This window comes from Antennarius striatus, chromosome 7 (assembly GCF_040054535.1).
Source record: "Antennarius striatus isolate MH-2024 chromosome 7, ASM4005453v1, whole genome shotgun sequence".
NCBI lineage: Eukaryota > Metazoa > Chordata > Actinopteri > Lophiiformes > Antennariidae > Antennarius > Antennarius striatus.
The window spans coordinates 6,193,233-6,208,738 of record NC_090782.1 but is presented as its reverse complement, the minus strand read 5'-3'; the positions used below and the strand labels follow the sequence as shown (position 1 = coordinate 6,208,738).

General features: G+C 40.0%; 1 protein-coding gene across 1 annotated transcript in view; it reads left to right on the top strand.

Moving 5' to 3' along the window:
- faf1 (Fas (TNFRSF6) associated factor 1) overlaps nt 1-15,506 on the top strand; it is a 59,378-nt gene that overhangs the window by 37,531 nt on the left and 6,341 nt on the right. The window contains exons 13-18 of the mRNA XM_068319287.1: nt 1,601-1,755; nt 6,056-6,192; nt 6,303-6,391; nt 9,686-9,766; nt 10,364-10,441; nt 13,590-13,805. Coding sequence (XP_068175388.1) covers nt 1,601-1,755; nt 6,056-6,192; nt 6,303-6,391; nt 9,686-9,766; nt 10,364-10,441; nt 13,590-13,805 — 756 coding nt within the window. The remainder of the gene's footprint in view (nt 1-1,600; nt 1,756-6,055; nt 6,193-6,302; nt 6,392-9,685; nt 9,767-10,363; nt 10,442-13,589; nt 13,806-15,506) is intronic.

The following is a 15,506-nucleotide window of genomic DNA, read 5'->3' as shown; positions in this document are numbered from 1 at the left end:
TCCTCCCTGTCCACACTGTCATTCTCTGCACTGTCATGAACTGTCCCACTGTGAATCTAGTCTGTCTGTCACACATAACGCGAGCCAAGATTAGGTGAACAGGTGTGTGGAAGGGCTATGGGGTCACTATCTAGCTCCGGTTGGACCTAGTAATTTAGCTGAACTGAGGGATTTGCTCCTCCCTGCTAAGACAGGCAATACAAAAGATCTGACTTGAAAGCAGAGAGGGAACAGAGGGGTAAGGACAGTTTAACGAAGATGAAGGAGTTCAGTTTTCCAAAATGCCCACTTTGATTAGCCTTTACACTTTCTCTAATTGAGCATGCATGTGTGTGAGTCTTGACTAGCGGGTACCGCACAGTTAAGTTTTGCATCTATGCATGTGTTGGGATGTCAGTTTTCACTGTGTATCAGGGGGTTGTTTTTTTTTACATTGTAAACCGCTCCCGCCCCTCACACTCATTCCTCTCTCAAGACTGAATTTGCTTGTCTTCTCAGCATGAGTGTTTAATCTTTTCAGACCGTTGAATCAGCCCAATGAATGAGTCCCCAGCTCCTTCTCACTAGGAGCCCTGGAGATTATTCTAAAGCACTAATCGTTGAGCAAACACAGCAGTGCTCTCCCATTCCCATTCTACATAGGCCACAGTATAGCACAACTTCTTCTTTCACTTCCACTCACGTTTTACGCCCTGTGTAGATTTTTTTTGCTTTTTGGCTTGTGTAGCCTAGATTACTGCTCCTGAGAAACAGACCTTTTGACTCCGCCCTCACAGCCATGGCAAAAAATGCACTAAGCAGAGACCAAGAGAGTTTTTTTGTGTTTGTTCTTTTATAGCAAGAGAAGTGACATGTAATTTAGAGAGCATTATTTCCAACATTGTCCCCTGGAACCTTTTATGTTTGTGGGTGTGTTTGTTTTTTAATTAGATTGTCAGTATGGAGAATCTGCCAGGCTTATATGATGGTGTCAATATCCTTGGATTTGGAGCTTCGTCAATATTGTCTGGGCCTGCCGTGACTAACCTGAACAGGCTGCTGGCATTTGGTGTAAAATAAATAGAGTGATTTGTCTGTTTTGTTTTCTCCATATCAGTGTCGCCTCCAAGAGAAGTTTTATTTACACCACTCTCCATTTGATTTTGAGTGGTATTTACTTTTTCCCTGGTTGTGGCCTTGCTGTGGTCTTCAGAAGTCATGACATCTCTATATCCTGTCATCTCTAATGTCATATTATACATGTAATGTGTGAATGTCTCTGCAGTTATGACATACCCACATGATTTTTTTATTGTTTTATACAGATTACCAGCTTTTTATGGTTGTGAAATCAAGCCTAGTTGCTTCTGATTCAATCATTGATCCAGATCGGTTAGTTCAGGTTTATTATGTGCATTTTATTTGTGTTCTGTTATCTTAAAAAATGTATATCTTAAAAACCCAACTCTACTGCTTTTCCACAAGCCAGTGAAGCAAATAAATAAATGAGTCATTGCATGCAATGGTTCTTCTACTTCAAAACCATTTTCAGTGGGATCCAGGACATTTTTCCTCGTGTATTCTTTCTGTAACTTCCTTTCTTTTCTGTTCCTCTCCCCAGAGAAAGCTGCTAGCAATCTACCTCCACAATGATGACAGTGTCCTCAGCAACGTCTTCTGCTCTCAGATGATGTGTGCTGACTCCATTGTGTCATACCTGAGCCAGAACTTCATTACGTGGGCCTGGGATGTCACTAAAGAAACGAATAAAGCCAGGTACCAGATTCGAATCACTTTGAGGGGACTAGAGGTGTTCTATTCACTTTTGTCAACTAAGCTCATTTGTGTAGTGAAGAGAGTCATGGTTAATGCATTCTGTAGATAGTGATCACACATGTATGACTTTTGAAACTTAATTTTTGTTTAATTTCTTGTTATAATGCAGATATTGTACTATACATTCTTGTATAATGGAGAAATCTTGAGCAGAACCCTCTTAATAGGAGCCAGTCTGCCTTGATTTGTTGGGTGGAGAAAGAGAGACATCTTATAATAAAGTCGCAAGTCTACATAATGAGTTGGAATAATGATATAGAACTAAAACACAGGGGAAAATAAAAACTATATCACCCATTTATTGGCCCTCTCAGGAGTGCCGGCTCCTGTCAGAATCATACTATGTTTAGTATTGCAGTTTACCAACTGTAAAGTTAAGCAGAGCAATAAGTGAACCTCTGAGCACTGACTGCATGCTTAATCCTTATGTTTTATTTATGGGTGACTTAACTGTCTGGAGGAATGGACTGTTTGCATAGAGAGCTGTATCTAATAAAGAGAATATTGAATGCGTTTCAGGAGCAGAGCAGCTTGATTGTGTGCAGAGGGCTCTGCAAACTTTTAGAATAGCCTGTTAAAGAAGCTGTACCAACCTGCTATACTAACATTGTTTTTATGCCTCCGGTAAAACTGGACCTGCAGGTTTACCACTGTCCACCTGTCCATGTGTACTTAATATTCTATTTACTTGATTTTACATTTCAAGGCAGTTTTTATGTCATTCGGTTATGATAGAGGTTATGGTCCATTCACATTAGCGCAATCTATCGAGTTCTAAAGATTGGAACAAAATGGTGATCATTGTTTTATAATATCTGTATTTAGAGCAAGAATATTTTGGGAAATGATCTATAGTCATGTTGGCAAACTTTCATTTCAGAGATGATCAGCATTTTCCAATTTCTGTGTGTTGAGTGTTTAACAAGTCTTTAACGGTTGCCATTCAACTTACACTCCATTGCTCCCACTCTGTATCTCTGTCTTCTCATTCTCTCCTCTGCTTCATTTGCTTTTTGAAGCTTGAAGGTTGCATGCTTACAAAAGGCGTTGTGTTTGCATGGTGAGGCCCCTGATTGGGCAATCTTGACTAAGCTGTCTGAATAGAGGGTCAGTGGGAGACGAAGGACTGCCTTAGAGTCCAAACATCTCTATCTTTCTATTTGCGCTCCATCATGGTGCTGCTCCACTGGTCTGTTGGTAAATGATTGTTTTGTTTGTTGCACAGATCCTGCTATATCATGTATGTGGATAATATATTTGACAGAATATTAGTTATTGTATTACTACGGTAGCAGAAGATCAGAACCCCTGCAGGTTTTCTATTGACCTACTATGTTTTATTGCATTTTCTCATTACCATTTTGCCCAGGAGAAGCCTCATTTCCCTTCTACTTCCCTTAATCTTTCTGCTACATCTTTTCCTTCTTCTCTTGTCTCCCTCATGACCCTTCCATCTTTCATTAGTTCTCTTCTCTTTACCCCAATACCTCAACATTCTCCCTCACCGAGAGTCTCCAGAGTTAAGCCTGCCCTCTGGTAGCAGCCATTTAAAAAAGAATCGCACCCTGACCTCACCCCTCCATTATTTCTTTTAAGAAAATTCCCTCCTTCCCTCATTCCGCTTTCCATTCTCTCCCATTGGCCTCCTTTGCTGTTTGCCCCAGCTGAGCCTTTTTATTGCACATTAAAAAGCAGGCAACATCTGGAGCTTTTCATCACACACAGCTAGTCACAGCATTGCTGCTAACGCATGCATGCACATGTGCACCCTCGGTCGCTCATACACACATACATTTCTCCTGCATTCTCACGCTCTCCAGTTGAGATCCAATGTGACTGCTGATTGGCATCAATCATACAGCCTGTTAGAAAGGTATCCTCATTCTGTTTTGTGTGTGTGTGTGTGTGTGTGTGTGTGTGTGTGTGTGTGTGTGTACGCGTGTGTGTGTGTGTGCGTGCGTGTGATGAACCTGCTGATATAGGAATGTGCCTGTTGCTTTGCTCTACATTCTCACAGGCCTCACAGTTAAGTCATTATTTATGCGCTACTGCTGATTGGATTCCAGTTTAATTGTCACTCATGGGAAATAACTCTGATATATTGTACAGGTGTCCTGTCATTGCACATAAAACACATAATCAAAATGAAAGCAGCTCATTTTATTAGTATTAGCATGTCATCCTGTCTCAGATCTGTTTAATGCTAACATGAGTGTACACACCTCTCAGAAGTAAACTCGCTTTCTTGCTGAAATTCTTTGTAGAGATTTGGACATTCAGCATTACACAAAAGTCTGACACAACTACACGAACACCTGCTCATGTCCACATCACCGTTACTGACTTTTGGGTTTATTTTGCTGCCTTTAGAGCGCCGACAGACCAACATGCACTCTTGACTTCTACTTTTGATATCCTTTAACGTGAAAGTATTTGTAGTGTCATGTGAGAGGGAAATGTCATTGTCAAATCAAAACATGTCTATGTTTGCTCTGAAACAAAGGGTGTATGATACAGTCAACTATTAGATCATCCTGTTCCCATACTTACTCCCAAACAGGTGGCTAGCATAAATATTCCCCCCAGTGCTACTGTTCAGACCTGACTCATCAGCTGCTTGATGGAGCAAATGTCAGGTCAAATTAGTCTACTTGTGCAACAGTTTGACATGGAGAAATGTGATGTGACAGTCCAGGGAAACATTAACTATTTTAGATGTCTGAGTATGCAGTAAAAGATGGAGAAGAGATAAGTGAAAAATTAGAGGCTGTCAATCACTTCAACCATCAGTTAACGTTAGCTGCAAGTTTAATGCAGGTGTTTCCTCAAAATTTAGTTACCCCTGAGAGATTTCAAAGGTCATGGGTCTGGTACATACTACTGTAGGCTACATTCTTTACCATGTTATGTTATGGGTGGGTGAGACTGTGCTGAACTGTTCACCTTGGTTCCTGTAGTTGCTTTGCTTCCGTCTGCCCTTGGGGTTGTGTCCTTACTTGTGCAAAATGTGGATTCAAAAGTAACTGATAAACTGGTTTCAGCATTTCTGTTTTAGTTTGATAAACTGAAGACATAGTGCGTTAATGTTGTGTCTCCAGATGAAGCAGTTTTCTTGTGGTGATTTTACTGTGGATGACTGACTTCCTTACGTTTGCGATAGAAACCAAAGCAGGTTGGTTTGTGTTAGACGGGAGATTTAAGATTGGGTTACTCTTCAAGTTAGTGTCCTTTGTTCCCTGGCCTTTCATTACAGGTTAGAGTTTCCGCGTGGTCTTTTGTTATGGTCCACCTAAGTCGAGGTCTGAATGAGGACAAATGTCAGGACAAAATGATCAGTGAGATTTAGGGTACTAGACTTCATTGCAAGATGCAGGTCACTTAAAGTTCAATATTTTAAAACGTTAACCTCATAGTACTACAGTGTCTTTTACAATCTTCTGTTTTTTATGTTTTCAAGCTGGTTTTTCTCACTTTCTGACTGCCATCCATATTTTTACACTTCTGAGACTATTTTGAATAAAGTACCTGAGTTCAAACACTCAGTTTCATAGTATGAGCCTTGCATATAGCTGCTTTTGCATTGGCCCCATGTTTTAAAGAGTTTCATCGCCTCTCACTTGGCATATTCCATCTATCTTCTCCCGCTGACCTGCTGTCTCTCCATCCATTCTATTACTTCTCTATTTTACCAGCCAGTTATTAAAGTAGATCTTATTAAAAGGCGGGCAAAAAAGCTAATCTATATTTGCATTCAGTCTATAGCAATTCATTAATATTATGACATTTACAGGAGCTTGGCAGGGCCCTGGCTGCCTGCTACCCTTTTCCCTCTTTCAAATGTTAATTTAAAAAGTTCTGTCTTTGTAATGGAATAAGAAATCCTCCCCTGCCCTATCAATTCACGATGTCTGGTGGTGAATACTAATTCATCTACGGTTCCAATTGAGACAGCATGTCACTCTGATGGAATAAGAAATTGCAGAATTGGTTTTAAAGTCCTTAATGCCATGAGTTGTGTGTCTTTCACTTTGCTGCTGCAGTTGGAAAAGCTGGTAGATATGCCTGCTTTTCCACATCTTGTGTGTCTACTTTTATACACACATTTGTGTTTGAATCTGATTTATGGTCTACATGTTTTTTTGTCATTACCAACTCTAAAATAGGTTTTAAGTTCCAAGAAAAATTAAGTGAATATAATGGAATAAATTTTTACAAATTTGATGATTTCCTTGTCTTCCAGACTACTCACCATGTGTACAAGACATTTTGGCAGTGTGGTGACACAAACTATACGTACGTACAAGACGGATCAGTTCCCCCTGCTCCTCATAGTAATGGGAAAACGCACATCCAATGAAGTTCTAAATGTAATTCAAGGTAATTATGTCCTATTTACTTGTATGTTTACCTGTAAAATTGGCAGATGGATGTGTCTGTACTGAATGCAAAAACACATTACAAATGTTGTGTTGTGATTTGTTTTTTAGGCAATACGACAGTGGATGAGCTGATGATGAGGTTAATGGGAGCAATGGAAATCTTTACAGCACAACAACAAGAGGACATTAAAGATGAAGTAAGTGTTTACAGTTCAAAGTTTCATTAAAATACCCCAGGAAGAAAAATTCAGCTAAATTTAAGTCTGATAAAGAGATAAATGGCAACTTAATGGGATGGATAGGATAATCAGATCAGGTATTCCATACTCACATGCAGAGTACTTTCACGTCTTTGCCCCTCACTACTTGTTTAATGTGTCAGCTGCAGGTTTTTAAATAGGAACAGGACTCATCTCTCATTCACTGCAGTTTGTTGGCACCACTGTGCTCTTGTGTGTCTATCGACTGTGTCTCTCACTCGACTGTGTCTCTCAGTCTAACAGAAGTGGACACACAGAAAAAGACTCCATAATGACAGTAAAAGTCTTTCTTGTCATGCACAGAAAACTGAGACAGGTCATCTCACAGTCAAAGACTTTCATTTGACCTTCTGGCCTTCATACTGATATATATTTACTCTGTGACATCACACTAAGAGAATGAAGAAGTTGTCAGATGGTTCAGCATTAGAGTAAAACCTTTCCTTTTCATTTTTATTTCACTAAGTTATTGCGAAAGATTTCTGAACTAGCAAGTACATACACCCTACTTTGAGAGTGAGCGGGTTTTACTTGTGACAAACTCTTTTATAAAATTTAATGAGCCCATTCTTCTTCCTACAATCATATGCAAAGACGTTTTGGCTTGTGTGTCAACGATGGAGTTGTTTTTCTTTGTCTGACTTCTTCTCACACTTAGTCTTCAATGTTGTTGTTCCTTTCATTTGACTACAGTATCCTTGGATGACAGATGTCACAACAGATTAGGAACTGATCATTAAGCAGTCAGTCAGCCAGAAAACCTCGCTAACAAAGTTATTGGGAGCAGTCGTGGTATTTACAGTTAAGAACTGTGGTTTGAGCATGAACTGTGTTGCACTCACACACCCTGAGGTTAGACTTCCTCAGGTGGGTCGCTGACTTTTGAGCGACATTTGTTCCCTTTGTCTTGTTATTATTGCAACAATCCTTCATTGAGAATTTGTCATTGTTGACACATCAATTATTCATTGAAGACAAGAAGTGAGAAGTGGTATGTAAACTATTCACTTATGGATCAAACTGAATCTTTAAGTGTACAGTATTCCATTTTTGTACTTATGCCCAGGTATTTGTTGAATTTTTCCCACCCTGCGTAATAGATGAGCTCAGATATCAAAGGATTTTTTTTCCTCATTTAATTATTTTGAATAATATAAGCATATAGTTAAATGACACAGAACACAAATATTTCAGATGTTAAGTTTGGTGGGTGTTGGAAATAGTTCCTAAACAAACACCTTACCCATCTTTGAATGACTCACAAATGATCACAGCAGGCTTTGGGGTGTCAGCTATGAGTACTTTACAGTTTCTGATTTTGCTTGTACCAAAAAAAAAAAAGTAAATTTAAAAAGCTTGATTTCAATATTCATCACAGACCATGATAATGTTAAATGCTGACACTGCATTTTCTGATTTCTACTTATGCTACTTATGTCACGTTATTTTGATTAAAAAAAATAAATTAAGTGCTAAGGACATTACAAAAGATAATTTAGATTTGTAAATTATTGTACTTTTTCCATTTGTTATGATATGATTCTTTTTGTTCAAACTATTTCCTCCTTTGTCCCTCTTTTAAACACTCTAAATATTTTATCACTGCGTGACAAATCATTTGTTTTCAACATTGCAACAATGAGCTTGAGATCTGTCAGAAAAGTAATAAATCATATTTGCCTTAGCGTGACAGGCAGCAAATCTATTCTGAAATGGTATTTAAGTGTGATAATTAGCCAGGCGTGGCCTGCCAGAGTGAAACAGCTTGTGAAATGTCACAACGAGACAGCGTCCAGAGCATGAGATTTGTTAATAGCATGATATTCCGGGGGGTTCATTCATACCAAAACCATAGCGTTTTAGCATATCCTGACAGGACTTACATCATCTCAAATGTGAAGCCATCCTTCATATTAGACAAATCTCTTCCTCCCTGCAGCACCCTTCAGACATTGGTGGTTTTCCTCATCTTTCTCGCTCTTTCTCGCTTTACAATTTTCTCCATTTTTCAGTTCATGTCTCAAAAGACAAACAGAGACAGGAGCCCAGTCATCCACCCAACACAGACATTCCTTTCTGGCACTGACTTTTGTGTCTGTCTGGAAATGGAGCAGCTGGTCAGCCACATTGTTCCTTTAACCAACATTACAGATTCCCCTTCTAGTCTGTTTTACACAGGTACTTATAAACTGACTGACAACTCATTGCGGATTTTCCATACGTCATAACGGGCCATCTTTATGTGCATTCTGTGTAGAGAACATCCAAAACTAAACAACCTGATCAAACACCAGGCAGTCATGGAAGATCCACAGTAAAGACCAGAGCTGAGATTAAATGGTGGACCTTTTTGCCTCGATGAAACATCTAAGGTGCTGCTAAAAAACAAACAAAACAAAAAAAAACAAAAAGGAAAGAGGCACAATAGCCCATAAATCTCAAGAGCTCAAAGCCAAAACTGTTCTTTCTAACTTGTTGTTTCAGTTATTAACACACCGTGTGTAACAGCCTTCATTCCTGACATTTGTATTTGTCAGTACATGTTTGCGTGACTCAGGGACAGTCTATTGAAGGTGGACACTTTTGATCCTTTTGTCCCTTTCTACCAGTCTTGTACTGTTTCCTCTCATTATTTATCTATTATGTAGTCCAAAAGCACAAATGTATCTTTTGCATGTTCTGACTGAATACAACAATATGCTCTGTTCATTTGCTTAGCCACCTCTAAATGCACAGTAGCCCTCTGATCATTACAATAAGCCTATTTTGCCATATCTGGGCTGGCACTCAGTATGGGCCTTCAAATAGAAAACTAATGGCTGGAGCTTTTAACACAATGGCCACTCATAGTTAGCTCCAGTCTTTATAAAAACACTTTGTAGCCACAGCAGGTAGAAAAAGAAGGCCGTCTGTCCCCTTCCCTCTGTACAAACAGGAAGAGAGAGCCAGAGTGAATAAAAGAGAAAGGGATGGTGAAACTGAGATGTGGAAACATAAAAGAGGCTCCGAGTCTGGTAAATGACAGCCGAGTCACATTGAATTCCCCACTGGTGCTACTCTTTCATACCTGCTGTTTGTACATAACCACATTTGACATGCTGTATTTTGTTTTACTAGGTTCTTTCTGGTTCCCACACCCGGCACCTCAGCTTAGATGTTTTTGTCCTTGTGTGTCCTTTATGATGTTGTTAGTTCATGGGCCCCACTCTCATTCTTCCTTTCTCAACCCAGGACGAGCGCGAAGCAAGAGAGACAGTGAAGAGAGAACAGGATGAGGCCTACCGCTTGTCTTTAGAGGCTGACCGTAAAAAGGTATTTTCAAAATAGTCCAAATTGTCTGTTTGAATCCATGTAGACTAGCTGTGCTGTACCAGACGTGACCTTTAACAAAAATATAATAATGATGCTAATCTCTCATCTCATTTCTTTATATGATTTTGACAAATTGATTTTACAATGACATTTTTTATTAATACGCTGCACAATTACAGATTCTGTTCCGAAGCACAGCAAAGACATATTTATAACTTTCATTTATGTCAGGACAGAAGCAATTTTGTTAGTTATTATTTTAGTGTATTAGTTGCTAGGGTATATTCAATTTAAAGATAGATCGATAGATAGATAGATAGATAGATAGATAGATAGATAGATAGATAGATAGATAGATAGATAGATAGATAGATAGATAGATAGATAGATAGATAGATAGATAGATAGATAGATAGATAGATAGATAGATTGATTTTATTGATTGATTGATTTTATTTATCCCAAATGGAGAAATTTAGAAAGGTTAAAGGTTAGAATGTCTAAAATTTACTGGGGTCCCTAATGAAGTATGTCGTTCAAAGGTGTTCCACAACGCTTGGTGCTTGGATTTTTACTTTGGTGTTACTTTTCTTTCAGAGAGAAGCCCAAGAGAGAGAAGAAGCTGAGCAGGTCCGCCTAGAGCAGATGAGGAGGGAGCAGGAGGAGGAGAAGGAGGTGAGAGGAACCCACATACACGCACCATTACTCACATTATGCAGATTAGCTAAATTAATATTCCATCTTCATCAGTACAGGGCTGAACAATGATATGTTTTGCCAACACATGGTGATTGTGCCATTGTGCTGCGATATTTTTTTTTTTTTAGCTGCTGTGCTCTCACTTTACAATAATGAGTCAATTAGATTGTGGTTTTTTTGTGATAGCTGCCAGTGAAGATCAAAATATCCCAATTACAGCAAGCCCCCCCCCCATAAATGTCACTTTACAAGCACACACATTGTTCTGTTTAACTGGTTTACGTTCATATAATGCACCGCCTCATATTGAGGTATAAGAGAACAATAGATGAGGGCAATTCATGTGCACAGGCGAGTGCACAAACACATACACAACCTGAGTAAACATGCATATTCACTTGAAAACAATTATTGTATGTGAACGGAGCAAACACACACATACACACACACACACATACACACACACACACACACACACACACACACACACACACACACACACACACACACACACACACACACACAAACACACATTCACTGAATGCCTTGCAGGTAAGACAATAACTGTCTGTGAGGATGGCACCGATGTTAAATTACAGTCTGTAGTATTACAGTGTAGTCCTCACTGATTGTTGACTCAACAGCTGAGAGCCTGGGGGCACTCAGAGGTATTGGGTGACCCGGCTCATTCAGGTAATTTGTCACTTAGGTTAAACAGACATCGACAAAAGAGTTCCCGGCTTGGTCTTCTTCTTAATTATATCACTGTAGTCCACTAGCCAACCTGTGTGTGCGTGCTTGTGTATTTTAATCAACAATAGCTGCAATGGCCCTACTTATATCAGTTTTCCCTGCTTGTTTCCCAGAATGTTGTCTGAGCTAACAAATGAATGTTGTTCCTGTGCTACAGTCTAGATATTCATTGATGTGAGGCAACAGCTGCTGGACCTCTGCAGAGAAAAATTGAGTTTTTGCGAAGCACCAAAATTTAGAAATGGGTGACATTTTGTTCCAACATTTTATAACAGATAAAGAGGTGGGAAGAAAACTGGGAGAAATGTTGTCAATCAATCTTCTTTCTGCATGATTCATTCTGTTTCTTTGTTTTGATTGTGGATTAAAACAAAATTGAAAATGGAAAAAACAAATATACAAAAAAGAGTAACATGAGAAAACAACTCAGACTCAATCATAAAATCATAATTTGCCACCAAAGAGCAGACAATGCTGTTGGGAAAATTTTTTCTCTGATTTTGGGACATGAAAGTAGGAGGCAATGAATTGAGTCGTCGCCATGTACATGTCTTCCATTCGCCTGTGTTAGTTGACATTACTATTTACCTCCTTCGGGGTTCATACAATACAGTTGTGTGACTGTCAGGTGCACACCCATCATCTGTTTGCTTTTTGCGGTAAGCAGAGCTGAGCTGGAGAGGCAGTAAAATGGATGATAGATGCATGTGATTATTTGTGAGGCTCCACCAGACGTGTGTCCTGTGGTTTCTTCGGGGACGCTGTCACCCACTTGTGTGGGTGTTTATATGCTCACACAAACTTGTGTGCCTGTGTGTGTGTGTGTGTGTGCGTGCATGTGTGTGTGTAAGTTTGTCCCTTGGGGCCACTTAAACACAGTCAGCATCAGTTGTGTTACCTGAGGGAGCTGATGGTGGAGAGGCACGCGTGCTACCCTGCTAATGAGCTACTGTTGTACACTCTTATGAAATATAATTGCATTATGGTGTGTAAATAAAGCTGGGTCGTGTTGTCACAGCATATGCTCCCCGGCTGGCCAAACAGGAACAACAAGTCTAGGGAGGATGAAATGAGGGGACATAAGCAGAAATAAGAGGAAGGCTCAAGGGAGCAGCTGAAACATGGTTTTGGGAGTGCAGTCGAGGTGATTAGCCTCGCCATTGAAGGGTGGTTGTCAACGGTTGGTCCAGAAAGTGGTACCAAATATACTCTCAACTACATTTTCAAAGCTTTAAACTATTTGATACACACGCAGTCGCAAATTTTTCGGCTGAACAACAGCAACAAGCCATGAAGTACCATAAATATGTTTGTCTGTTTTTAACTTTAAACCCTCTGAGCTGCAACATTAGGGAACTTTAGGGAGCTTTAGGGAACGGGGTGAGACACAGGGCAGCTAATTTAATGACTTGCTCAAGACAAGAGTACCTTTTAATTAATGCTTGCCTTTCATGTTATCTTTCATAACTGTTTGTTTTACTGTTGAAGCATTGGTTGAATTTACTTTAAACAGAGGGGGCTGGATTTTTGTTGTTACCATGTGGGCTTTGGTGGATTTCCTTGTTTCAAACAATTTCTATGTTAATGTTATGCCATGACTTTTTAAGTGTTTGAACATCTGAATTTAAAAGAAAAAAGTTTAATCTAGAGGACATTTTTCATGAACTTTATGGCATGAAATGATCCCAGAACAAATCTGAGCATAAGTCCAACTCTTGTCTTTGCTGTCACAATATTGCATTTTACTCAATCTGACTCCGCTGTCAACTGTAAACATGAATCAAGTATGTTTAAATTTTTTCAAACTAGTAAGCCTGTTTAACAGGCAAAGTCAGCTGCTTCCCACTTGCACTTGTATGTTAACATGCAAGACCTGTGGATCACAAGTACACACAGGATTTGAAAGGATGTTGCTCATTATTTTGTCCCAATTTGTTTTATTTGGTCGGATAGAGTTTTGTAATGGTCAGCATTTGAGGGTTCTGTTTTGCTGGACTGAATTTTGCAAGTTGTCTTGAATCTGTTACATACATGTAAAGTTTTCGGGAAATGGCCATGATTCTTTTACTGCTCGTTAGTTTTGACTATAGATTATGTTAAAAAAACTCTATAGTCCCGTTGCATCAAGATTTGATGATGAAGAAAATCTGTTATTTTCATGCAACACTAATTACTCCAACAAAACTTGCCTTTTGTGTATACGAAGCAAAGCTGTTCACTCTGAGCAGCTCAGTCTGATCCAAAAGTGATTCATGATTCTAATTTTACTTGTGACCTAAACAAAGAAAAACTTGTCTCATAATTGGAGGTGTCTGTGGTTTTCTGTGCCCTTTTTCTGAATGCTAAATTTTTTCTTCACCCTGTCCTGCAGGCAATCCGTTTGTCACTGGAACAGGCCCTACCGCCGCAGCCTGACGAGGATTCAGCTGAGCAGATCAGCAAACTGCGAATCCGCACACCGAGTGGCGAATTTGTGGAAAGGCGTTTCCTGGGAAGCTGCAAGCTTCAGGTCCTCTTCGACTTTGTGGCCTCCAAGGGATACCCCTCTGAAGAGTTCAAGCTCCTCACAACCTTCCCTCGTAGAAATGTGAGTCTGACGCCTTTCTTTATACCTGGTTTTCCCTGTACCTGTATATACAAAATCAAATTACCCAACAGTTCAACATGCTGTAGGTCTTGAAGTCATGGTGAAGAAAGAACTTGTGATCCTCTTTAATTTTTTTTGTGCTGTGATTTCATAACAGTTATGAACTCGTGCCAACTAGTGCTAAATTAGTCTTTGCTGAAGAAGAGTAGCAGCAGGTTATGAAGGCTTCTTGGCCTCAGCTCACATCTCTGCTGGTGAGATCCGCAGCTGCAATTGGCTTTTCTATTTGGACCTGGGCTGAACCTCAGATGATAACTGCTGCAGCGACTGTAGTTAAAACAATCTGTCATGGAGGACTGGTGATTTATTTTTGTCCTTTTATCTTTATTGTCTTCTCTTTCTTATGTGCTGCCGCGGCGCTGCTGTATCACTGCTTTTGTTTACTCGTACTTGTGACGGAGCAAGTTAAGCCAACTCTATATCCATCCACCTGTGCACATGTATTATTCAGAGAATATTAATTAGTATCAGTCTATTGTGAATACAGTACACCATGACAGCATTAAGATACAGTTGTCAGCACTAACAGGGGTATTCTCTGTGGCTCCTCTGCTGATACGTGGCAGCTTCCAGGCGGTTACAACCAGTCATTAGAGGGCCTGGTCGCCGCGATCGGTGGCAGCAAGCTAATGAGCACTGTTTTAACTACCGGTTTAATTAGCCATGCTGCTGGAAACAAAATGGGATTTCCATTAATCATGAGTGGAGTGCATATGGATGGCTGGGTGGGTGTTTGTTGGTTGTATAGAGGTGTGTGTATGTGCGTGTGTGTAGGCTTGCCCAGGCACTGTGCCATCGTAGTCTGCAGAGACCACTGGGGCACAAACACCTCAAACTAACACACACATTAACACGTAGCTCACACTCTTCATTTCATCACAATCACACACTTCAACACATGCACAAATATTTTCAAGCAAACACATGCCCCGCTCACAACTTTGTCACTTAAAGGATTCACAGTTGTCTCTTTGTAATCAAGAGTAAACATGTGTTTGAGACAGAGATAAAGATGTGTCTGCATCGCAGATGAAATTCCGGCAAAAACAGGATGGAAGGATTAGAGGGGTAGAGAAGCGAGACGAGGATGATGACTGCAGAACTAGTCGGAAAGAGAACAGCGAAGAGGAAAGCCTAAACAAAGAGGAGATTTAATCAGAGAAACAGTCTGATAGAGGGAAGGTTAGAGAAGACAAGTGGAGAAGATATTAAAAAGAGGAAGATGGAAGATAATTCCACAAAACAGAAAGGCGAGAGCAGGGAAACAGCTCAGTGGTAGTGCCAGTATGAGGCTGTGAACACAGGCCCCTGTCTAATCCTGCAGCTCTGTGTTGTAATTAAATGAGAGGGAGCATCGAAAGCCTCCATCCCGTCCAGACGCTCTCACTGTTGTTCTGCCAGGATCAGAGGATAGAGGATAGACCACTATTGCATTTGTAATGCTGCACAACTGTTGAAACCTTCATTCGTCTTTTGAGTTTTCAGCAGCTTTGTGCAGTGTCACTATTTCTTTTGCCGGTTCCCTCCTTGTCGTCCTCCTTCATTTCCTTTCCGTCCATTCACGTTTAACGCAAATCGGTAGATCGATTCATTCCGACCTGAGAAAGTCAAGCGAAGTTGTGTGTGGAATGTTTTAGGCTG